We start from the raw sequence: 27,716 nt of genomic DNA, 5'->3' as shown, positions 1-27,716 counted from the left end.
CAAATGACACAGACCAATGTCACGGTCGTTTCCATAAATAAGAAAGATAACAGCGACGGCAGCTATTTTGCACGGTCCTTTTAGACGGTCGACCATAAGTCTTCTGAAATTCAAGGTGAAGTTATAAAGCGACGGGAAACAGCGCAAAAGTAGGGCCGCTCGCTCACAATTTCTTCTGACAGGCCGCCATCCTGAGCGCAATGCCCTCGAGCTCTCAGCGATATTCTTCAGAAACGCAACCAAATCGTTGCAGTCCCTCAGAAACTGAACTTTTTTCTTCCCCTCTAAACTAAATAGGTTCTATAGAAGTTAAAAACGAATGGATTCTTTATGAAATTTCGAAAATATATTCCAGAAGGAATACTTATTTAAAAATCTGCGATTATCCGTACTAAAGAAGTACTAGTATCGTTTGGGCCCCGTTCATTGGATACATGGAACACCTAAGAGCGAATGCTTGCATCCTTGGACAGGCAAGGGAGCACTGCATGCCAGAGGCTCTAATTAGCTCGAGCTTGCGAGCAAACAACGCCGGGGCAACAAGAGAGGAAGTTTTCCATGTGTGACTGCAGTGTAATTTAGCTGCGGACGCCTTGAAATGGCTCGGATTTTAGCCCAGTAAACCTCCGCCATTGACGTGGCTACGGTTGCAGAGCGGCGGCAGCAGAGAACCAATTACAGAACTGAGGTCTTCGCGCCGCCAGATATCAAGCTCATTCACATCCAGCGCAATAAAGACGCTGATAAGAGATATTTACTCGGACGCGCGTCATCGGTGAAACGTTTCTCAGAGGTTGTTCAATTTTTCGGAATAAATACAGATAAAAGTCATCAACTGAGAGAGTGAAAATAAATAGCTTAGATCCATAGTGTCATTATGGACATAACTGCATACATTTATACAGAGCACACGCGAGGAACAACGGCGCTTAGTGAAACGAAACTGAAACAAACAAAAAAGAAAAATGAAGCAAAAATATATCATTAAAAGACGCACAAAATCATGCGATAGCAACAAATATGTTCTTTCACTCAGCGCACACTGACTTTTTTGTAATGATTATGCATTGAGAACTAAAAAATAATTACACATAAATAATTTCAGTGAAAATTTTCATGATTTAAACGAGCCTCTAATTAATAGTACATCGTTGTTATCATCTCGGTCAGAACGTTAGTTAGCAATGCAACTTTAAAACTAGTTTTACAAGTTGTGAAAAGTTTCATGTTATTTTGAAATTTTACTACATACAGTCAATATACATCACACCTTTTTTTTCTCTCCCAGCTAAAAGAATGGGAAATACATAAGTAAAAATTAACTATTATTAATATGTTCTCAACAATATAATATCTACTATAATAATACAAACCAAAAATGGTATGTTCTCTCAAAAAACAATAAAAATAAGTTACAATTCATTGGTGGAAGATACGAAACTAAGCTTCCTCCATCTCCGGACACGGCATCAGAGAGCAGGTCCGATTTACATTACATTGGGAGAGTATTGAGCTTGCGTGGGCAGGCGCTGGCGAGGATAGAGAGGCGTTACTGTGAGGGACATATAGCGATGTATTGACACTTGCTCGATAACGCGATGTTCTGCTACAGCTCGGCCACACACTCAATAAACTACAACAGTGTAGGCTCTGTAACATTCTCACATCAAGAGTACATAATATAAATAGAAATGTGTTACATACTAGACACAACACAGTGTGCGTGGTGGGGATCGAGAACCTGAAAAAAACTAAGCGATTTAATTGGTGGTAGATTTCCGTACGAGTTATAGTAACTAGAAGAAAGACAAGAAATTGATTGTTTTATAGACTGGCAATTTTTCTATCAAAATCAAATAGGCAATGTAGACTTTTTTAGCTTTCTTCTTTCGTTTTCGAGTTAATTTAAAAAAGTTGACGTTGGGCGTGGAGACGGTAGCGAAGAAATTGGCAGGAGCGTTCCATGCATTGCGATCACGTCTCTCGTGCATTTGTTTACCGACCTTTTGGTCAGCATCCGAGGCTTCGGATTTCCAGAATCTAGCGCTCAGGGCTAGCCATATCGAACGAATTCGCTGCGAAAAAAAAACGTTAAATTATCGAGTCAGTCGTGGCAGCAAGATAAAACTATACACTCGGGATTTGACCATTGAATTCGAACAAATATGACATTTTTGGAATGATCTCAAGCTTGTCATTATTACGGTTGGTCACTTGACGATCAGAGTTGCCGTAAAATCTTCAGCCAACTGATCTGATGGCTTTCAGGCTCTTGACTCAGACGTGGCGAGTGATGCCGGATCAACGTCGCGGCTGCGATATTGCAGGAACGAACATTATGGACTCTATCCGGTCAGTCAAGTCAAGCGATTCAGAGTAAACATCCCTCTTCTTCCACAAATAATTCCCTAATCTTCCATAAATCTCTAGAAATGACATAAATTGTCAGCTAATCGTGTGCTTGTCTCTTGATTAATCATGACAGACGTACCAACACATTGTTAATATAGTTGCAAATTATTAGCTCATAACATAGCATTTAATTATAATCAAGATAAAGTCACTATAACAGAGCGCAACAACAAATCTGTGTTAAAAGCTCTAATGTGAACATCAAGTTGATGGGAAAGTCAAGCTCATCACTGCCATGGCAAGCCAATTCAAATCGCCGTGACCATATGCCTTAAGTATAACGCAAGCTGCACATGTAATTTATAGCACCGTCGCGTGCTACAAGCGCACTCACGGATCAATTGCGGTCAATTGAACTATCAACTCACCAAAAGTCAGTAGATAACCACAACTGCTGAAAACTAATTTAACATAGTTAAGTAAATTTTTCGTTAATTAAGGTACACTGCTCGCCACCACGCATCAATTGCGGCCAATTGAACTATCAACTGTACAATGGTCAGTACCCGAGACTACACGCAGACAACTCAGAAACTCGGCAGGGATCGCAAAGAGAAGGATCGCAGTTTGTGGAAATTAGCTGTGAAGACTTCTTCAGGGAAATTATTTATTTCTCGTGAGGTAAAATCGTTGACCAAATTAAGGTCAAAGGAACCAAACTACTAAGTTTAAAGCAAAATATTCCACAGCGCGTTTTATAGTACCAAAAAGATTTCCATGTATAAAGTAACATGAAGGAAAATGCCCGGCAGAGACGTTAAATTAATTGTTCACCGATTGAATAATTTTTGAACCAGTAATTTAAGACTCGAGTGATGGAGCCAAGAAAAAGCGCTTTTCACCTATACTAAGCCAGAACAAAAGCAATATTTCAACAGATGTCTTTGGAAATAGCGTAAAAGTTCTGCACCTGAATGAAGTCGTGAAGCTGTTAGGAAAAATATACAAACTCCTCACGTGCATTTTCATTTGAATTTCAGCCAGTTTTCTACATTTAATCTTGTTTTGTCTTGGATCACTTAGCAGGCGTTGCTTTCGAAACCTGCAGCGACGCTATGCTCGGTATTCCTCCCGAGACAACCTAAGGAAATTGTCTGGGTCATCAAAGCGTTAACTTGCAATAACTATAACGTGTGCTGCGCGGTGCAACTACAAGGCTGTTAAGTTGCTCAGAGACTTCCTTGATCAATTGAAAAGTTCAATGCGTTCCAGGAGCTATACTGAAACAGGAGCCTTTCTTGGCCAGCCAGCTTCTGTTTACTTACTACTAACATTGTCAGAAAATGTGTTAGCTAATCTTACGCTGGACGCTAACTAAACTTCATTTTCAAATCGTATGCTATGGATGACAAATAACCGAATATTAAAATAACTCAACACTAACTAATGAACACACATCCGCAAAACGTAAAAAATTGAACTTTCGTTCAACCTTTCACAGGTTTCATAACAAAACCTGAACTCGCCGGTGCTACGAGCACCATCACGCACGAAAGCTACAACGACACTGAGGGTAAAGGTGCTACCGGCAGGTCTTCACCCCTCACTTCCATCCTGAGAGTACATAGGTACGAGAAATAATAAATTAGGGGAAAAATACGCAGAGTACGAAAGTCTAACAGACCAATAGACGATTGAGAAATGTTCGTGATAGCTGCAGGGCGTCTCGTTCTTGTGAAAGTTTCATCGTTATAAAGATACTCAAACTCAGATGAGATAATCTAAATGAGAATGTAAAACATTAATTTTCATCCGCTATTCCTGCAGCTTAAGCTTTATCCTAACGTAGTTGCGTGAGCAAAGCCATGCAGAGAAAGGTGCAAAATAATGTTATGGATTGAGTATCTCATGCGAAAAACGTACAAATATTTTTACAAATGAATATTTGCGAAATTCTCTGAGTCAATCAGGTAAAAAAATTATTTTACGCAGCCTGACAAATACACAAAATAAACTCCGATTTACGGCAAGTTCTGTGTTCATTCCTTAAACTCTCGGTTTAGGAAAAACTTATACGGTAAAACTATGGTATTTTGAATAACAAGTTTCAACTTTCCTAAAGTGCAGAGTGCAGCGAGAAGAATGCAAAAATCACTCCACGTGAGCCTCCCGCACTTTGTGAATCATTGAGAACCCCAAAAATGAGGGTCGCGATCAAACACTTGCGAGCCTCAGATCAAAAATTGCCGGAATAATTTTGCGCAAAAACCAACATCATCATCGACTCTTAATAATCAGATATATGCAGAGCATTTCAAAGTTGCTGGAAAATTTAGGCAAATACAAATAACTTATGATGAAACCGACACCTACAGCTGTCGACTCGCCGAACTCACGCTCAATCCGGAAGTACGCATCACCTGAGATGCACAAGTTCTTGTGTAGAGTTAATTTGCTGTAGGGTAGTGACAGCACCAGATAAACTGCCGCTACGGTCTGATTAAGTATACCGCAGTCAGGCATGCTCGTAGAATAGGAGGGTTGTGGTGCGAGAGCAGTAGAGGCATGCTCGTAGAATAGGAGGGTTGTGGTACGAGAGCAGTAGAGGCATGCTCGTAGAATAGGAGGGTTGTGGTACGAGAGCAGTAGAGGCATGCTCGTAGAATAGGAGGGTCTGTCTCTTATACACATCTAGATGTGTATAAGAGACAGGTAGAGGCATGCTCGTAGAATAGGAGGGTTGTGGTGCGAGAGCAGTAGAGGCATGCTCGTAGAATAGGAGGGTTGTGGTGCGAGAGCAGTAGGCATGCTCGTAGAATAGAAGGGTTGTGATGCGAGAGCAGTAAAATGTGAGGATGATATACATTCAAAATGAACCAGGGGTGGCAACATGATGAAGAAATTTTTGGATGAAATATGAGTACGAAGATCTCAATAACCCAGCAGGGGAGGAGGAATAGATTTGTTAGGATGTTCAGGAAAGAATAGATGATCCCGCGACAACGCATCAGAAGATTCTAAAAGCTGCTGCATCTGTAAGATTCGCGTACCTTGAATGTTACAATTTGAGAAACAGGAAAGAATGATGGCTGAAATATTATCCTAATTTAATAACAAAAAATATTTATGATAATTACGAGGTTCAACGATAGGTATAAACTTCTTACGGCAGTGCTTGATATGTTTCAAGAGCAGACCAGCGGTGCAGACATCGTGCACGACCAAGGCAGATTAGCCTCGAGGTTTTGTTCTCCGTAAGTAAATGCAATTTAAACAAGCAGTTTTCGGCTTTTAGTGCCGACGACGTTTTGAAAGAAATTTCCGGACATGAAAGAGATGTTAACTGAGGCTCCAGAACATTATTTAAACATCAGCCATGAGAAGAACAATGGGCTTCAAAGCGGGCCGTCTCAGCTACTGTGTTCATGCACAATACATGCATGAGTAGCATATGTGGGGATAGATTTTAATTCTTGCATTAATAAGAAGATACCGTAGTGAGGAAACTCATAAGAAAATATAACCCAGTACTCACTGCAGTGAGTTACAGAGAGCGCATTTTCTCGTCGACGAAAACATGAAGTCACGGACGGACAGACGGACATGACGAGCACAATAGTGCCTTTTTTCTATAATTGAGAAAATGCGCTAATAATCTTGCTTCAGGCTCTGCTAACAAATTTCGTTGCATGTCGCATACAGAAAGTTTAATTATAAACTAGATCGCTCTGTGTTAGTGCACTGTTTTATAAAGTTTTTAATGATAATGTAGCTTACAAAAAATCGAATCTTTAAATATTTTAAAAGAGAAGCCGCAAAAATTTGACGCGGTGCGTGAGTTTAGAACTCACTGGGGAGCACGGCGCACGGAAGTGCTGCAAGAACAGCCGTGCGTGCAAGATACGAACTGCAGAGAATTACTTCAGCTTGAAAAAATAGAGTGAAATCAATGTCAAGTAATGAGATTGCTCCAGACTAAACAACGAGGCTTGACGGTTAGCAAGCTCATTAATGAAAGCGACTGTCACTTAGTACGATCCAAAAATTATCATTAGTTCGTCCTTGTAATGACATTTACTTCAAGATTAATGGGAATGAAGATCGGTTTCATTGACCTCAGGAAGCTGAATCGTAAGAAAAATTCTAATGAAACGGAGTCCTAAAAGCAATTTTGGGCAGTTCCTTAAATGAGGTTTATGAAGCAGAATAGTCTAAAGTCTAAATTTTCGTCGATATTTCGGTACGATGATCTTTTAAATACCTTGATAGATATTCATAATTTCATCATACTTTTGTGAATAGTAAACAAAGTGATAAATGTTTAATGTGCTAGCATTATCAGATTTGCGTAGTGTGATGAACACGCAGCATATCATGCAATATAAAAAAATAAATATCCACTCAGCACCGAACGCTCCACATCACCGAATCTAAATCTTCCTTCCCAATAAAATTCATTACTTAGGTATAAAATTTCTTCATCCCTAGTAGCATGTGGTACTTAGCTAAGAAGAATCGAAATCATGCCACTACGTATTACGTGGCGCAACAAAAAATGCAAACAAGACTCAATTATTCAGTGGTGGCGACGATCTTTAATCTTCCATTATTCAATTCAACATTAATTCTCTACCATCTTCCTATTCTTAGATTTTAATCAGAGTCCACAACATAATAGTTCAACGGCATCGACAAATGTTGGTGTCTCTGGAGCAGCAATCGGTCTACAGCATCGGCCGCTTGCCGATTACATTACGCAGCATTATGAGGAGCATAACACACGTGCTGCTGTGAGCACGAGTCATCAATGTCATCACGAGTACGTAAAAAAACATGTGCCCGAGGAGTAATGGCTAATGCTAGACTTGTAATGGATAGAAGGATATGTTGAAATTAAATCCGACAATGAAAAAGTAGCGTAGCAATTTTTGGAACCGTAATAATAAGGATTTGAGAGCCGTAAGACTTACAATATTATAACTAAAAGCAACCAAAAAATCTATCTGTAGCTTATTATTCGAATTGAGTTTAAAATGCACGGAAGCGCCATCTAGCAACGAGGAGCGTAACGAAAGCGTGGCTCACGTAGAAAACACGAGTTCGGGGTAACTGAAACAATTTTACCCATGGCTCGCTTGCTCTTGCAGCTGAACCCTGTAGAGGCAAACGCCAATTATGCTTGTGCTATTTTTTTTTAAATTCCGGATGACGACGTGCGGTGGACAGCCAGAAACTGGCTAACATGAAGTCAAATGTCGGACACGACCGATAAGCATCATGATATAACAAACGACCGAACATAATAACTCGTTGAATACCAGTGGTTGCAAATAAACAATTGAAAAATAATCTACACCTGTGTGCAAATACCACAAAATGCATGTGTAATCAATAATAGGACTTTGATTTACTCGCAAACCAGCTAGATGCTTCTACGTGTTCATACGAAAATATTAATTACCTGTAATGACTCTACATCCCTTGTGTCCTTTTCTATGAATATTATATTTTCATTTGTTCTCTAGCGAAAAATATTCCCCGCAATCCTCTTCAATGTCAATATAAGACAATGCGCGACAGAAATACAGGAATGAAAGAGTTTTCCATAAATATTTCTTGGTTCCTCGCAATACTTGGAAGAATGTATAAATATGGCGAAAAGAACCGCTAGTCAACTGCTTTCAGGCCACAAAAACCATGGATGAGAGATCAAAATTTGGCGTCTCATGACTATTTAGGCGCCGAAGTGCATGTAATGCTGGCAACAGTTTACGGGGCCGGTGCCCGCAACACCATCCGACATGCCCGTCATGCTGGCAACAGTTTACGGGGCCGGTGCCCTCAATACCATCCGACATGCCCGTCATGCTGGCAACAGTTTACGGGGCCGGTGCCCTCAATACCATCCGACATGCCAGTCATGCTTGCAACAGTTTACGGGGCCGGTGCCCGCAACACCATCCGACATGTAAGCGCCTGCAGTTTGTCTAGGAGAGCAACGCGACAGTGGGGCGAGCTGCACTTGTCGAATCTAAAATAGCTTCGCGTCTCGAACCTTCATTCTACGTCATCATCAGTGTTACATGTTACTGGAATGCTCTAGATCAAATGAAGTTACTGTGATCATTGTATGAATCCTTATAAATGATGGTAGTTGATGTTTCTCATTTTTTACCGTATGAATGCAGCTGAAATGACTGACTGGTGGTATAACTGAGTGAATAAGAGCGACCTCGCCTCAAATGGCAGCTGTCACTCGCGACCAGAGCTAAATGTGGGCTCCGTGGCGTCCCAGGTCACGTGTACTGCCAACCCCGCTAGCCCGGCCTCGAAATACAGTCGGTTCTCTTAGCCAATTCACTGCTTTACTTCACCAACGACATGAATGGGAATATGAAATAGTCCATAAATTAAAGTGTTACTGTAGTCTTATGTATTCGTTAACAGCCATATGAAAATATAAGTGTCGGTCACGGAAAAACAGGCGTGCATCGAAAAACAGGCGTGTCTCCCAATTAATCCACGTATTCACTGCACCGACGACATCTATGGGAGGGTTGAATAGTCAAAAATTAACGTGTCATTCTTATCTGATATATATGGGAGTTATCGCTCATTACTGAATCTAACAGTAAATTAAAATAAATTTAGGCTTCTCAAAGGTATGAAAGCGGAACGTTGTAAGAGTTTTTCGGGTAAAAAGAAGGAACGAAACTTCAGATAGAATATGGAAGCCCGCGAGATGATTCTCCAAAGTCGCTATACTGAGTAAATAGCCGCAAAAAACCAGGCACTAGACTTACATGCGTCGTGTAGAGATGGCACAACTTGACTGCACTTCGCGACTCGACTGCATCTGCACACCTCTGCAGTTGCAGTTCTCCGAGTTGTGAGAAATATTCAACGCTTTCAATTATTCAAGATCGAGTCTCACAATTTCATGCGGCTGTGCCATGCATTATTCGGCATTTCTCATTTTGGATCACATAGTCAAAAATGTGTTAGAGATGAAAACAGGCGTCGCTATTTCTATACAGCTTGATCAAAAGTATACGACTGCCAATAATAAATGAGAGCGAGTACGTGTCACAATGGTGCCTCCCAGCAAATAAAAAGCAATAATTGCGTTACAATCATGATTTTTAAAAAGAGCATCATTGAAAGCTAACTCTTTGATTTTTAAGATATTTCTGCCTCAACCCTCTTATGTTGAGGGATCATGAAGGAGTCACCGGCCAAGCGATAGTGTAGAGCACGTAACGCTGAGACTAGAGTAGCAGCACGCTGAGCGTCGGGAGGTGCCGATGAGATGAGAGAGGGGGTTACCAAATTGTTTCAAACAAAAAAAAAAAAATCAGCAACAAAGCCAAAAAAATATGAATGCCACATAAATAGAAGTCGGTTTGGAGTGAGGATCGTCAAAGGTGAGACGAGATCCAAATGCTAGATCAATTCTATCCATTCACAATTATTCTTTTTTATGCAGGTTTGATTGAAGACCAGAGCATGCATTTTATTAACAATTTTTTATTGCTTTTTCAACGAATCGAACAAAATTATTTCATGCTCGTTTTGGGAGATCGAAAAGCATATTACCAAACGACATTTTACTGGAATAAAACGTTTTGAATATTCGGTAGGTATTAATTCTCAAGTAGGGGAAGAGTTTTACAACACTTGAAATTTGAAATTTTGGAATGATAAATGTACATTCAAAAGTATCGTACATACGATTCGATATCAAAGCTTGAAATTATTCCGAGAACAACTTCAACGCCCAGACAAATCCGGTGGTTTGCAAATTTATAGCTGGAGACTCGTCCTTGATGATTAGAGACTCTGCTATCTCCAGTCTTGTACAGTATCGGGGCACCGCATGATAATGCTGGTGCAAGTCTCCTATGTCGCGCGGGTGATGGTTTCGTTATGAGCCTCCCGCATATGGTTCTTTGGTCTCCCAACACCAGCAAGACATTTTGTTCGGCTCATTGAAAAAAATAGAAAATTGTTAATAAAAAGCCAGCTCTGGTATACAATTAAACCTGCGTAAATGAAGAACTTCTGCTTAACTAAACTAATTATTGTTTCATGAATACGTTGAGAGATTTTTGTAAACTAGAAAGTATAGAGGCCATGGTTTAATTTTTAATATCTTCGCAGATTTACTTTCAACGGCAATAAATTGTAAATTTCAGTAGAGCAACGTTGATATAGTGTAAAATAGTTTTTGGAAGAAGCTCTTTTTTTAACTAGGGCAACAGAATACCAACAAGTTAGTACATTTTGCTAAGATATAAAAAGCACTTAACAAATGAATTTGTTCAAAAATGTCAACAGCACAAATTAGCCGCATTATAGGTAACTTTCGGCAATTCTCTTCTTAGCGTCACTGCAGTACAATTTATGTATTACGAGAGAAACAGTCCAACATCGAAGCGCATTCGCTTCATATTTTTTTCAACATTTTAAAGTTTTTCACAAAAGATTTGGTATCTGTACGTCACTAATAAATTCACATGAACCACAAACGACAGAGAACAAAATTCTATCTTCATCTTATATTCTCCTTTCTGCAAAATTCTCCTCTTTACTTCTAAGTAAAAAATTCTGAAAAGCCCATCTGTATATTTTAGTCCGGCAGCAAAGCTTTTCACGAAGCATGGGGGCTAGTTCGCACCAACAAATGAAAGCATGAGCATGTTTTTATTTGTTAGAATATTCAGCGCGTTGTGAGCAACAAGAGAAAATGTCGAGGAAACAGTGAGATAGAGATATATATCTCACTGTTTCAGATATATATTTAGACGTGAGTTTCTAATTTGAATCTTATAACAGCGAGATAGATATATAAACAGTGAGATATGAGTTGCTCCCAAACACACATAACAGAAGCCAACCATCATGCAATGGCCGGGTCGTGCAGCCGTTCTCGTACAAGCCCCTAAAAAGTGCAGCAGCTACGAGTAAGAAACTGTCATCTTTAGTAAGCTGACGTCCATCGATGCGTAACGCAAAAAGCTTATGTTGCGTTTATGTAAACTTATTTCAATCAAATGACAATTAATTCCTACCCGGTCTTTTATGTCATATATCCAGCGTACACGGAAACTACTAATACTAAATACAAATTAGTAGTTATGTTTCACGCTAATTAAATTCAGCAATCAAGTAATTTGTACAATTTTAAAACGTTCTTTTATCTCTCTCCTAAACTGCACTGTCTTTCAAAACGAGCGAACTTCATTAGCGAGCGCCATAATATTGCACAACGCCTTGACCAACTTCACTAATCAAAAATTACGATATTCTATCTAAATAATGATATTATATTAACGTAAGGAACCTCCCAGCAACTATAAGAGCTTAGTGATATACCAATAAGATACACATGAAAATTATACGCATATACATTTAAATATAAAAACAATATAATCTCACCAATTAATATTATATTGTTATTGTTGAGAATCTCACGTCTAAAGACAATATAGACGTGAGATTCTAACTTGACTCTCATAACTGATTTTCATATTAGTTGAGACACCATAGATGCAATTATAGCACGCACTTATTTTCATACTCTGACGCCAGGATCATTCAGTTCAAGGATTTCTTTGTCATGTCAGTCCAGGTACTCATGCATGAGCTAAAGCGAACGCATCAAAGAAATACACGCGCCTCAGAATCGTTGATGCGGTGAAATTTATGCAACGCGTTAAATATCGAGATTTCTAGAGCGATAGCTCACGTCTACTTCATTTGTCATCTCGCTCTCTTCAACATTTCTATATACCAGTACATCAATAAAAGAATCTGAAAAACACCAAGTTCATAACTTATTATAGATAACAATGATAATGTTTGAGGTAATTTAAGAATGAACAAGAATATTATAGAGAATCAGATAAAGGTTGCAGGAGAAACTACAGTTAAGGGCAATATGTGGTGCATGTCGAGGCTCGGTGACACCGCAGCTGCAGCAGGCAACTCATCGTCTTTGTGTCAGCGCGCTCCAGCTGTGCTCCACTTTCATCGTGTATGTCCTCAGTTAAGAGCGTGAACTTAAGGCCTCGGTTGATTATTTACGAGTTCTAACTTCAATCATTAACAGAAACAATTATACAAGTTGATATTACAAGATAAGTAATCAGTACACCTGTCATTACGTCTTCTAATTAAATAGCATTCTTGCCATTAATGGTACTGGTTAGCAAGCGATCGGTTCATGGTTGAGCAACTTATCATTATAGTCAAAGATGCAGTTACGGGATGCGTTCCATACCTCAAGAACTAAGATCAAGGCACTAAGGCTTGTCTTTACCAAAATCAGCAGAAAAAAAGAAAGATTGCGCAGTCGTTTAACAAATATATCCTCTCAGGAGAGGGATCAAAGTCTAGCAAATCCTTACAGTGAACTGCAAGCCACGTCGGCAAACAAGGCAAGTTTCTCACTCTAAACCATCAAGATTGAAATCTAAACCGTCATAAAAATTTAATAAATCAGGCGAACTTAAAACCTTATTTCAATATTACACTCAACCATAGTAACATCGGCAACACGAGTATTTAAAGCATCCACAGCCCCTATCCGCAGCGCCGAACATATAACATATGAGAATGAATCATAACAAGGCAAGTTGGGCGTTGATTCTTGCGACGCAAGCAAGTGTTTCTAGAGTCTGCATCTCAAGTACTCACTTCCCCGCGGCACGTGAATATTGCTATGTTATCTCGGCGACACCCAACACTCACGTCTCATTGTCGGTATCACGACACTTCCTGTCGACCTCCAATTCTGTGACTCATTATACATATAAGTAACGGTTTAGATTAAAGAACAACTTTACTGAGAGAAAATGCTAGTTTGCAGACGGGCATACATAAACCATGAAGGAGCCTGTCTTACTCAATAGGCTTTAATAGTGGAATGTGAGGAGGACTAGATATATAGAATCTCGTAGTGGAAGAAAATTAATATTCATACTTCGAACGAACAAAAGAGGGCTAAAAGAATCGCTGAGGAAAAGTGTCCACAATGCTGTTATTTATAGCAACGGAGTTAAACTTACAAGTCTGGGCAGGTAAGTGATGAAGGAATGCAGGCTGCAAATCTCAAAAAAGCTACCGAAGTTAGAAATATGAAAAGTGTAACACCTTATCCATGATTTTCGCTGGTAAAAATCTCGATGAAAGGTGGGTCATATATGTGATAAAACTCACGAAGACCGAACACGCAGTGCGTCAAACGAACAGCGATATTTCTTATACGTGCATGGGAAATATGGGCTCAACGTTTTTATCATAAAAGTAAAATTAATCATCTCATTAGGGCTTTAGCAAATTACTTTGAGCAGACGGACCAAAATGTGACATTTGAGTAGTTTTGTTGACACAGAGATGAGTCTAGAACTCAGGCGCCAGCACAGGCAGAGATGAAAACAAATCGACACATGAAGACGATCATGAGGAGCGTTCACGCCTGGAGGAGACCACGAGTCACGTTTTGCTTTTATCCAGTGCGTGAAATTTTTTTAACTTAACATTGTTATGAAATTTCTCAGATTGCTTTTAATTGACCGTTAACGTCAACAATTTCAACTTCCAAGAGGACCGGTGCTCTGTTAACCAATGTTTTGATCAACAAACATTTTTGTCGACTCATGAGGAGTGGAATACCGACTTATCGGTGAAATCATTTCAGACCACGGAACACATTTCTTTCCCAGTTAAGCGACATAACTAGAGTATAATTAAATGCTTCTCATATAAACTAAAATTTTCTCTGAGGAAGTAAAGGGCGTTGCCTAGAATGCAGGGAGCTGACAGATCTGTCACATTGTCTGCATTGCAGTCAGTGCAGCTGGCAGCACGCCAGACTACCAGGATTGTGTGAACACGACAATGCATGCAGTATTTCTCTCGAATTATTAGCATTTCGAAAGCAAACATACAGACGAGTAAACACAGGTGATTATTTGTAGCTTTACTAAAACTGGGCACGAGAACGCAACGGAAAAAGTCTAGCGTAAAAGCCACTGCAGATTTTTACATCAGGAGAGTCAGGGCAGCTGAGATTAATGCAGACTACAGTTACTGGATGGATGGTGCCCAGACAAATAAATGGAAGTGCTCTGTGACATACAGTTTGAAACTTTCAACAGTCGCTTCATTTCTTACTTCTCTCATTGGAATATTTCATTGCAAAACAATGTTCATTCAGGAATGCAAATAGATTTCTATAAAGCAACAGCGTCTAAATGCTCGAATGCCAAAAAATTTATTTCAGCGCAATTTTACGCAAGTAAAGTCTGCCGAATGAACAGCAAGTAAATAGAATGTAAAATATAACAAGTGGTAATATAGATAATAGAATGTAAAATATAGCAAATAAATATGGATGAAATAGAATGACCCTTAATCCCCAAGCTTCAATTTAAAATAAAATTGAATTACCGTCAATGAACTTACAAAACGTTAATCAAGTGATAAGAATAAGATTCCGCATGATAAAGTTTAGCGTAAACGAATGCTTTTCCTAATCCAATCATGAATTGCTTCGACAAATGAAAATTCCACTCTTACACTTCACCCGGCAATTTAGTTCGCACCGCCCTGTAAAGGCGACGACACATTGCTATCAAACAATAGAACAAAGAGTTATGAAGAACAATTATGGATGGCGGTAAATTGGGTAGGTGGTTACGGTGCGCAAGGACGTGGGAGGCTCTCACGCGTGCGTAGCGCTCGCATGACGTGCTGGGAGCGACTTGCCATCATGTCTCTCAGGCATCGTATTGCTCACTTATCCGATACGGGAAATATAAGTGCTGGAAATTTGGGTGATGTAGGCAAAGACATTTTGAGTGAGGGAATATGGTTACATTCGAAAATATATTATGATTGAATATCGTAATATTTCGAGTGAGGGAATTTCGATTACATTCGAAAATATATTACAATAATTCGCCATTGGAAACGTCAGATAGTACACGTGTTCACGACACTAGTCATCGTCTCGGCTGGAGAGGACAAACAAATTGTTAATCAGGCTTAGAAATAACTTCGTAGTAACAAACATTGATTAGCACGAAATTGTGCAAATAAGTTATACGATGGTGAAGTAGTTCACGTGAAAGTAAAAAATTAAATTCTACAGGAACACGTAGAACTGCAAGTTTAATTCTTTTGATGGAAGGATGCCACCTCAATAAGGATCAAATGCCGACTGCAGTCTCTAACTTAAAAAATTATCAGCAGCAACGAATACAATAAATAATGAATATAAAATTCAAATAAACTCACGGTAAGAAATCAAGTTTGGCCACTTATCAAAAACGAATATCCATGAAGCGTAACCAATATCGAGAATGAAGCAAAAATAATTGTTTTGAGCGTGTCAAAAGTTCAAGAGAGTGAGGCGAAGATGCGCATAGCTACCCACCCGACATCAGCCACTAACAGTGCAAACATCTCGCTGCCTTATAGCTTTTTTATGACGCAACGCGGAAAAATAAATGGCGCGAAAAATCTGACATCGTTCACCAATGAACTTGCATGATGAACTTGTTCAAATAAATGATATAGAATTAAGATGAATACTCTAGGCACGAATCAAACTGTACAACGCTATTTATTAAAGTTTCTTGTCGAGGATATCATCGCCTTTTTGTGCCTGTAATAACTTAACACTTACCTACGTTTTGATGTGCAGTACCTGACACAGAAAAAATAATACAAGTAATACATATATACACTACATACACAAAAGAAGAAAAATGTAACTCAGAACTCACTGCAGTGAGTGACAGAGAGCGCATTTTCTCGTCCGTCCGTGACGTGAAGACACGGACGGACATGACGAGCACAATAGCGCCTTTGCTCCATCTATGAGAAAATGCGCTAAAAAGGTAGACTGCTCAGTTTGAGAGGTCTGACGATAGGAATGGTCTACTAATACTACAAAGATGATAGAGATGGTCTACATAGTACTGACGGTAGAGATGGTCTACATACTACTCACTATACTCACTTTGAGAGGTCTGACGATAGAGATGGTCTCTATGGTAGCTGCTGGCGCCATGACAGTCATGTGGGAGGTGGCCGGCCGCTGGTCTCGAGCCCTCGTCACTGTGTTGATGTGATGATGTGTTGTTGTGTTGATGTGATGATGTGTTAATGCGTCGTTGTGATGTTGTGATGATGTGTTAATACGTCACTGCACTGAGATCACTGCTGGGTTCACGACTGTGTCAACTAGTAAGCCACTCACGCACCACACTTTATATAATAAACAAAGTGTTCAATAACCTAATAACATCCACCGTAAAAACTCCGAATATCAACGTTCAAAAAAAGATGTGTTAACAATGGGCATAGTTTCTGCAAGATCAATAAAACTTTCAACAGCTTAGTATTAGAGCACTGATATGGATATATTCTGCCTCAGAGCTATGTGGGCAATGTCAACACTAAATATAGTAATGAACTACTTCTGAAATAGAAATGAAAGACAAGATTTGAAAAATTAAAAATAAAACACAGTCTCAGCACATCAATAACAGAATTATCATCATCAATACACAAGAATTAAAATTTTGCATGAAATTATTAGCACTAGTGATTAAATAATTATGACTCACTGTCTGCATCATTCTTCTTCAAACACATGCAGACTACGATTACTTATAGAGTAAATAGTTAATCACAGACTAATATATATATATAAGCAAATACGGTACATACAGTCTGAAAAGGATTATTATCCAAGTTTCGACCACCAAGCTTAACCCAATAAGGAAGAAGGGTATCAAGATTTTCAGTTCAGCCCAATATAAGAATTCTACTCTTTTCTGAGATGAGCATTTGCACCAGCAACCAGGCTCAGTTGTGCCCACTTTATAAGATGATGAAGAGTCAAGTACAAGGGGGCCTTATCAGGGTTCTAATTTCTAGGGGGGGAAATAAATTGTTGAACTTGCTAGCACAAACTGTCAACACAAATGCCATTACTAATAAGATGAGGCAAACATATTACACAATAATTCAATGAAAAATATTCTCACTTGCATTGCTAACTTACAACAAAGACACTGTATTATAGCAGTCAAAATACTACTCTTCATTAAACAATAAACATATGTTTGAACTTACATCATTGCTTCTACACTCATCACCTGAGCTCACTCAGCTCAGCTGTGACCAACTGAACAGATTTTGTCACAAGGCAACAGACACACAATTAACTAGAATAAAGGATTGCTGTACAGTTTTGTGTAATTAAGTGAAAAGTAGTACATAGATTAAGCATGCAACACATCTACACATAAGAAAAATTTTGATCAGCAATTTCTAGTTTCTTTATAGACATGGACATGGAACCAAAAATTAGATTAATATTTTACAAGTTTACACAATGTTTCCTGGACCACAAAGCCAGTGTTACTACTGTTCTTTAAACCTGACAATATAATGCAAAATTTTTTAACATGAATTTTTACAGACATATTAAATTTACCAGCAACAAATTGAAGCAGAAACAATGAAGAAGATTATCTTCAGTGATGAAAGAGTTCAATCTTGATGGCACAGAATCCAGATGGATGGCAATGCTATTGACACCACCTCGACTGTGAGCCTGAATTCTTTTCCAAGCAGCAATCTGGTGCTAGTTTGGTCACGGTTTGGGGGCATTCAGCCAAAAGGATAATCAACTCCAGCTATTTTACAAGTGAGACAAGATTCCAAGGCATACAAGCACACACTATTTCACCACATTCTCCCTTTTGCCAATGAGAAACATGAGGGATCATATGTTTTCCAGCAAGACAATTCTTCAATTCATACTTCAAAGTCAGCAAACAAAAGGTTCCAAAAGCAGAATATTACCCTGTCCACTTGGCCAGTGCCAAAAAAAAAAGTCTTCAAAAGACTCTGGATTATTTGGTAAATTGCATGGGGAGAAGATGAATTGAGATATTATTGTAAAAGGAGTGAAGATTGCATACTTAAATGAGTGTATGGGACCCAAAAACGGAAAACCTATCTTGGTCTTTTAACCATTTAGCCATTGAGCATTTAGCACAGCCAAATGCTACAGCCACAGTTTCCGCCTTCCTGTTTGTTTATGAGGCATCCTAATAGTTATAAACTTATAATGGCTCAGTCAATTACCAAATGTCTGACCATAATTCCAAAAATAACATGATAACATCACTAGTTCAACACCCAACATGCCCAAACATTAAAATATAAGCATTTAAATGAAAGTTTTGACTCGGATGATAAAATTGATGCCCTTTCCGCATTTTTTCATAAGGTATAATGATCAATATATATATTTAAATATTCAAAGTAACATGATTGAAATGAACTAAATTAAATTATCATGTTATTAAATATATCATTGGCATAACTAAATTTTTATTATAAAAAATATTTTATGTAGTGACTGCAAGTCTGCATATAATAAATTCTTTTAGTGCTATCCAAATCTCTAATATGCAAATTTTTTAAAATACATACAAATAAATATTTTGCATAATACTTTTTACTCTCTCAAACTACTACCGTCAAATGGGGTAATAAGAGACAGAGGGGGTAAATCGGGATGCGCATCCCACATTTCGTAGAAATGTTGTAGCAGCTAAACTTATCAAAATATTGCAAAATTGAAAATGGTGGCCTAAACTTCAACATTTTTACTACCTATCTACTATGTATAAAGCTAGTCAAGAAATCAAACATTTGGTACTATCTCTAAAAAATTGATAAAAAAAATGTGAAAAGTGCAATTTTGGAAAAGTACTTCTACTAAGGTCTGGAGCAAAAAAATCTTTGCCATATTAAAAAATGTTACTTTCATAAAAGTTGCAAACAGGTGTGGACTTGAAAATGCAATTGACGGAATTTGCCTCTCTCATTCCCCAAAAAAATGGCAGCCATTTCCGTGCAGTGGGGTAATAAGGGACACCCCCCCCCCCGGGGTAATTAGAGACAGCCCCCCAGGTACCTAATAAGGGACACTCCTAAAACACATTAACAGCAGATCCTCTGTTAGCAAAGGCCACAGGTGGCACAGTTAAGATAAATATGGGTTAATCACAAAGATTTTTGCTTAAATTTTAAATTTAAGCAAAAATTTAAATTTAAATAAAATCTTCTTGGGGAGCAGAACAGCCTGGCTGTTAGGCAGAACTCCTAATATCCAGGTCACTCAATGGCCAATGCAATGGTCACTGTCACTCCCTAACAGTAACACATTGACTCCGAAATGGTACATATCTGTATCACGAGGTATATTGCTCCAGTATGGAGTCGGAGTGGTACATATGTGTACCAATTACCATTTCAATTACTGGTACCTTTTTAGTTTTTTAGTTTCAAGTTTTTTAGTTTTTGGTATTTCAGCACATTATTTCAAAATAGATTTTAACATAAAAATTAGGAAGTTAGAGACACATTATATTTTTAACTGGTAATAGAAAGGATAGGGTCAATGAAAAAATATAACAAATCTCAAATGCGCATATTTTTTAATAGCACATAAGTGAAACAAATATGGCATTTTGTCACAGCTTCAAATTTCAGTTTATCACATCAAGTGAGCAAAAATGACTAAAATTAATAAAAATGTGGAATAACAGTCATATTTACTTTATTATTTGATGATTTGCACAAATTTCTAGACATTTTCATGTTTTTCACACTTTTTTTTGTGTCATGACTATACCACAGAGGACAGAGCCGTGGTACAATAGTGTCCCACTTTGTTTGCTGCCAGTTTTTTTTTGGCTGTAGTGCGTTGTGGTACACATATGTCCCACATGTTTTCTCTCATCAACATGTCCTGTCTAATGCATATAGAGCAACACAACTCCTTTCACAGCAATGGCAAGCGTCAAACTAACTTGAGAAATGAAATCTGTCACCATCTGCTGGGGAAGTTTTACATATGAGCAGAGTCAACATGTTAAAGAAGCGTGTTGAGCTCCTTGTCAGTCATCATTACATTACATGATTTACATCAGACATCTACAAAGGAAGAGGAGGACTTTGGACTTGAGTCCTGTGTCATCCCAAAGTGCGCCTGGTGTGCACAAACGCCCGCATGGCCAAGGCGCAAACGGGTCACTGCACACTGCATTCTCTGACTGAGGCAGCTGTAGTCAATGTGATCAATAGAGATTTCAGATTTCAAGAGTTAGTCGAAAATGGCCACTGCCAGTCTCTGCAATAAAAATTCAGTCGCGGCTCGCCAAGTAGATATATTCCATACTAGGTCTGCTCCAGTCAGTCCAGTGTTCCTTGACTTCCTTCCATTGGATGAGGAATGATTGTTTCAATTGGCACATTAACTCACTCCTCATAGTCATAGTCAGCTATACTCTGCTATAGGCTATAAGCCTATATTATTGTATGTTGCAAGTTGAAGTTGGTACACAGGTACAGCTTGCAAGTTATGCTGTGAAGTAGGGAATATCAAAACAATAACTCTTGTCCTTGATATTGATAAGAGAGGAAATTTCAATGTAGGCTAGCACAGTAGCACTTTTACAAATTTCGTTCCATTTCATAGGCATGCGAGCAACAAAATAAAATAGGTATGAAATTAATGGTGATTGGTAAATATTTTTTGAAGTAGGTAAACATATATGAAAAAAATGGCAATAGCTAGGTGAGCTGGAATTTCCATACTTTGTAAACTTTTACAAAGTATCCCATTCAAAGTATGCTCTTCAATTATACAGCGATCATGAGTGATGATACACTACAGATTCTTCTACAAGTATTTGGCTTCAACACGATCACCTAGCACCTTCCACTTTCACATCCAACATGACACTGTTCCGTCTTTTCGTGACACGCTTGCTGCAGTTTGCCAGTTTCAGTTCACCCGTCGGACATTTTCGTTTTCTGTCATCTAAGATCTAGAAAATAGCAGTTACGAAACCTCTCGGACAATATAGTTAAAACAAACGTCTCGGACAATTTTACGGCCACACTAGCGGCCGGTCTCCACAAATTCAGTGAACAAGGAATATCTCTCAAGGTAATGAACATAGGCTACATAGCTCGATGAAATTTGGTACCTACATTTATTCGTTAGGACCTAACGCCCGCGGTAACGGGGATGTTGAGCTCAAGCAATTTATGTTAATTCTACCACCATTTGTGAGTAAAAAGGTTCATTGCAATGGTTCTTGCCCAGGAGTAATTATAGTTCTTAATGCTGTGCTGTTTGGCAATAATTAATTAAAACTGCTATAAAAGTTTCGGCGTTTATGAGATCAACGGACCTGCTGCCAATGTTGGACACAGCAGAAGTCAACAGCTTACTGCGTATCCTAATAATAATAAACTTACTGATTCAATTGTGGTGAGTCTGATAGCCACCAATCGGCCACCCTGCCGAGAGGATATGCTTTTCAATCAGTATGCAAAACTTATCAAGCTGGGTTGTCTTTTACTCATGACGCTAGGTTATATGTTGTAACGAGTACTGAAAAGAATCATGAACGGACTCGCAGAATATTTAAGACCACAAGCGAAAACCGATTATTTTTAGCCTTTAATAGAATGCCTGTAATCGCCAATCATCGTCAGCAATCATATATGGAATAAATTTGCCTTTTGCTGTGGTTCTCGGTCCCTTTCGGCTATCCCATATTTCGAACAATTGAAAATTTTTGCGCCTTTATCGGTAACTAAGGCACCAGCAATAAAATCGACGAATTCCAAGTTCACCGTATGAGTTCACTGTATGAGTTCACCCTATGAGTTCACTGTATGAGTTCACTGTATGAGTTTTGAACAAGTGAACAATGCCCGCCGAACACAAGTGTTTGCCGTGAACAACGTGAACAATGAACAAGTGAACAATGCCCGCCGAACACAAGTGTTTGCCGTGAACAACGTGAACAATGAACACGTGAAAAATGCCGGCCGAACACAAGTGTTTGCCGTGAACAACGTGAACAATGAACACGTGAACAATGCCGGCCGACCACAAGTGTTTGCCGTGAACAACGTGAACAATGAACAAGTGAACAATGCCGGCCGATCACGAGTGTTTGCCGTGAACAACGTGAACAATGAACAAGTGAACAATGCCGGCCAATTCTTCGTGCCGATCACAAGTGGTTTTGGTGATAATTCAGATTATTTGAATTTAAATTTGAAGCCTCCTAATTTAAATTGAAATTGAATGCTCGTTAAATTTACTTGATGAATAATTACTACTAGTGCTATGAACAATTAAACTGCAAAGGACGACTAAAGGTCAAAGGCAAAATGATATGAAAAATTCAAATACTGATGATAGGAATCTATTCTGAATCGTTTTGCTCCAAATTATTTCAATTAACCACAGATTTTTTATTAATGACCAAAGATCATTAAGGAGCGTTCGATTTCATGACCTCCACACATAACCTTCTTTGTTCACATTTCCGTTTTTTTTTGCATTTCGAATTTTTCGGCCCAGCATTGTTTTTATGGCAGCAAAGTTCTCGTAATGAAATTGATTTTGACATGTTCCTTATAGAGATTATTACAAATCAAACTAGATTATGTGAATACAATTTCGGCCAGATGCAAACTCAAATCTAGACGAGTATATGTGTCTCTGAATATTGTTATCAACCACCAGGAACGATGTCCTCTTACAGTCTGTTTCATCCAAACTTTCATTTCGGTATGTTGATATTGTTGCTCGACGTTCAAAAACTGTCATAAGTGCTGTTCAAGGGATGTAAACATATAATTTTTATTGATTTTTATTCATTAATTGATGTGGCTAATCTGTGCATAAAATGACTGGCTTCTTCAAAATGCTCCGCCTCAGAGACGTGTTAATAATATTGAACTTTTCTGTCTTTATGAATGATCTGTTAATTATTTGCGTCACAGCCTCGACTGAGCACCCGATCGTAGCAGGTAGAGTAGTATAGCTACACCCGAGTAGCAGGGTAACCCTGACGGTACACATTTGCATACTTTAATTAGGTTCGCATGTCTGTAATGAAACATACACATTTACACAATACATATGAATCTAATATATTATGTATTCTACTTTTTAGATTTAATTATATGAACAGAAGATAAAATATACTACATAACTATCACATATACTGTTTCATATTTTTAATCTACCTAATTAAAATTCTCTGAATGGTATGATATTTCGTCCTCAATTTGCTGCTCGGATCTAAATATTTTTAATCAGCTATAGAAATATGAAGAATCTCTTATTAGTCCAGAGAGTCGCTATCCTCGCATTACATCTTTACATAAATCCTATTGTCCAAGAAGAAAGAATGAGATTATTTGTGAGAATCTATGCAAATAAATGTTTCTGAGGGATTTTATGCATTTTGTGTACACATAGCGTTAAGATCCTATGCGTAGTGTAGTCTTCCCAACAAGGGCATACATCACAGAGCTGCCAGAGCGCCTTTATCCTCTATGTTGTATTTGTATTATCCTGTTAAACCTAAGTTTGATGAGGGACTAATCTGCAACAGGTTCCGCCTAGGACACGGGAAGCCCCTAAATCAGCCGCTCAACCTCCGCTTTAGGTTCTACAGACAGGTTTTGCTTTCCAACTTCAAGTTATACACGTACCGGAGTTTCGTTCCCTACAATGCCAGCTGCTGGGCGGCACATCCAAGTTATTTCTAATTTTCAGGTTTGCTCGAGTCGAGCAAAGGTTTTTCAGCTGATATGGACTAATTTTGGTGATCTGAGTCCGACTATCACATGGAATTTGCTAAATCAGGTAAACTTTTGGAGTTACAGCCACATGGGTCTACCTGACGAGCTATACGTTCATATGTTAACGTCCAGGGTTTGAATTCAATCACGTTTTTTATTGATGGATACAAAACTACTATGCTCGGAAACGAAAGAATATTCGTGTTGGTGAAACAACATAAGTAATTGTATTTGATGAGTAACTTTTTTAGGTGTCCTCATTATACACACGGCCACAGTTTTAACATTTTTGTTACTGAATTTAATTTATTTATTATGCTGCACATTGTAATATTATAGGGGTTTATCACACAAATATTATAGGGGTTTCCCATTAGAGAGTAAACTCAATTGTTGTTGTTAGTTTCGACCATAGACGTGGGGAAGGCGGGGCAGACGAAGAGGTGCTGAACGGTTTGGAGGGGATCCCCGCACTCCGGGCAGGCGGAGCTAGGGGAGCGTCCGATCCTGGCGGAATAGGACGCCAGGGAGCTGCAGTATCCCGAGCGGAGCTGGGATAACGCTTAGCGGTAGGGGCGAGGGAGTGAGGTCTCCACTGAAGCAATCGGCGGTGGCGGGGCAGCAAGGACAGCGTTTATGGCGGCAGTTGCCGCCACGCGGGAGGTAATCTCCCTGCGGAGAGACCGCTTGGCTTCTCCGTATGTCCCGGCAGGCAGGATAGCATTTGTCAAGAGTGGTGTGACAAGATGGCCGAACCTCGACTGTATCGAGGCTTTCATAGGGCGGTCACCCAGAGGGGCAGAAACCATGCGAAAGGAAGCATGTGAGGGCTGGAGGGCGCTGACGAGGAACTGGGCGCAGGCCAGGTCCAGGTGCGCGGGCAAAGGGAGGACGCCGGTCTCCTGGTGCAGATGGGAGATCGGGGCTATTTTGAGGCAGCCGGTGGCTAGTCTCAATGCAGTATTCTGTATAGTCTGCAAGCTGGCAACTGCTGAACGTGAGGCAACAGGGTACCAGATGGGGGCCGCGTAGTTGAGAATCGGGCGCGTGATGGTACGATAGGCGGCAGCTATGTCCTCCTTGGAGAAGCCCCAGTTGTTGCCAGCAAGGGCTTTTAAGATGCGGAGAGAACCCGTCGCTTTCGTGGCTATGGCTCTTGCATGGGGGGACAAGGTGAAGTGTGTATACCAGGCTAGGATTTTGGGGGTTTTGTCCAGTGGGATGATGCCGTTGCAGATGTGGTAGATGGGTGGTATCGGGAATGGTGCGTATCTGGGGTGAAGAGCGTGACCGAGGACTTGCCAGGAGCCACGGCCAGTTTCTTGACTGCCGACCAGTCTGAGACGTTACGAAGGAGCGAGGCAAGCTCGGCCTCCGCAGCGTCGAGTCTCGGGGACGACACGAAGATGGTAAAGTCGTCCGCGTATGAGGCAATATTGGGGGTAGGCACTGGGATGTCGGAGGTGAAGTGGTTAAAGAGGGCCGGCGAGATCACCGAGCCCTGGGGAACGCCTGAGTGGATGGCTCTGAAAGGCGATTGGGTCCTGAGATAGAGGCAAGATGCCTGCCTGCCTCGGAGGTAGCAGCACAGCCAGCGGACCAGGTTGTGATGTAGGTCCGAGGCCGCTATCATGCTTAGGAGGAGGGGGTGGTCTACACTGGCGAAAGCCTTCGAGAGGTCGACCGCTGCGGCGACTGTGCTGGCTGGAGGGCGCCGCGAGTTAAAGCCCGTCGTGATCTGGTGCGCGAGCGGGAGGAGGGCGGTGACAGTGGAGTGTCCCGGCTTGAAACCATGTTGCGAGGGGACGGTAGTGAGAAAGCCCGAGATGTAAGGGAGCACAAGTCGCTCTAGGATCTTGGCTGCAGAGCAGAGGAGGGAGATAGGGCGGTATGAAGAGCCCTGGTTACCGGGTTTGCCCGGTTTGAGGATTGGAATAATTATTAAATTTTTCCAAATGGATGGAATAGAGTCTGTGGCGACGGAGATATTAAAAATGCGGGTAAGGAATTGAATACCGCGTGGTCCGAGGTGCTTAAAATGGAGGACCGTGAGCCCGTCCGGGCCCCGAGTGGAGGAGTTCTTGGCAGCCGCGATAGCGAGCTTCACCATGTCGGGTGTGAACGGGGAGAAGTCCCTGTCAAGGGGATGTTCAGCCCGAATTCGACGTATGAGGCGGCGGGTGGAGGGGATTTGGGAGTGGGGGGCAATCGAAGTAAATAACTTGCAGAAGGCGGAGGAGATCTTGCGCTGATATGAGAGAGTATTCAGACCAAATTGGATTGGCTGATTGGGGGGAGGGCGGTTACGCTTTCCTGCTAGGGAGCGTAGGAGATTCCAGTGCTTGGACTGGTTCGTGCGCCTGCAGCACGACGCAAGATGTGTTCGCCATGCGTTTCTGGCGTGGGCCTGAATAGAAATACTAATTTCCAGGTTAAGATCTGGGAACCGGGGGTCTGTTGGATCACGTGCCCTGATGTCATCCCGTTGCTCAATGAGCAACCGGGTGCCAGGGTAGACCGAGGGGGAGAAATCCTTGCGGAAACTGGCAGGGATATGCTGTCTGGCTGCAGCAATCACGATTTCCCTCAAGGTCGACTCACCGCCACACGAGCAAACTCAATTCGCAATTTCAGGTTAGAGCAAAACTCGTTCAAACATTGAAGTAATTCGAAAAATATATAAACGGGCGGAACGCTGAAGCCTATAAATCAATATTGAAGTCTGTACATGAACAATAAAGCCTGTAAATCAACGTTAAAGTCAGTAAATGAACGATAAAATCAATACTGGAAATCAATTATGATGCTTGTAAACCCAAGATGACGCCTGTAAATCAACATGGAAGCTTTTAAATCAGATATATAATGCTTGTAAATCAGATATGATGCTTGTAAATCAAAAATGAAGCGTTTAAATTAAAAATCAAGCTTGTAAATCAGAAATATAGTTGTAAATTAAAAATTAAGCGTGTAAATCGTAAATCGAAAATGAAGATTGTAAATGGAAAATGAAGTTTGTAAATAAAAGATGAAGCCTGTAAATAGAAAATAAAGCTTGTAAATCAGATATGTAGCTTGTAGATGGAGAACTAAGCTTATAAATCATTTGTGTAACGTTAAGATCGAAATTTAAGCTTCTAAATCAGAGATGACGCTTAGAAACAGCAATGAAGCTAGACGGCGCGTTCTCTGAAAATTGACAGAAAGTTCCCTGAGAGCCAGCGTGAGAGCAGATGTTGCATGGAGATATCAGCAATAATTAGGCAATGAATATCCAATATAAATTATTCTATCTGTGCATTGTCTTAAGAAAGAACTCACTTTGAGGAAAAGATTACTTTTGAAATGAACCTCTTAAGTTCATTCAAGAGGTAGCGAACCTGTTAAGTTCAAAAGTTTTCGCTGCCAGCCACGCAATTTAATGGTGAAATATTATGAAAAAGTAAAAAAAAATGTAACTGGATATGGTGCAATTTCGATGCCCATGTGAGGATGAAGCGTTCACCTCCTGGGTTCATTTTTGTTTACTTATACATTTACAGAGCATTTGCGTTTAGCATCGTTTACATAGCTTCAAAATCAATAACTGCTCATAATGGTGAAAACATTTAGGAAATATTAAAAATTTGTTACAGGCGAAAGCGCACCGA

At 39.9% G+C, this 27,716-nt stretch overlaps 1 protein-coding gene across 1 annotated transcript in view; it reads right to left on the bottom strand.

Annotated features, from left to right (window-relative positions):
• The window catches only part of LOC108680296 (transmembrane protein 47), a 57,284-nt gene extending 40,441 nt beyond the window's left edge, over positions 1–16,843 (bottom strand). Inside the window, exon 1 of the mRNA XM_018169095.2 lies at positions 16,382–16,843. Within this exon, the coding sequence (XP_018024584.1) occupies positions 16,382–16,441 (60 nt within the window). The 5' untranslated portion in view covers positions 16,442–16,843. The remainder of the gene's footprint in view (positions 1–16,381) is intronic.
• Between the last annotated feature and the right edge of the window lie 10,873 nt (positions 16,844–27,716).

This window comes from Hyalella azteca, unplaced genomic scaffold (genome assembly GCF_000764305.2).
Source record: "Hyalella azteca isolate HAZT.00-mixed unplaced genomic scaffold, Hazt_2.0.2 contig5828, whole genome shotgun sequence".
In the NCBI taxonomy this organism is placed as follows: Eukaryota; Metazoa; Arthropoda; class Malacostraca; order Amphipoda; family Hyalellidae; genus Hyalella; species Hyalella azteca.
The sequence above is the reverse complement of the archived record's forward strand: the minus strand, read 5'-3'. Positions and strand labels throughout refer to the sequence as shown.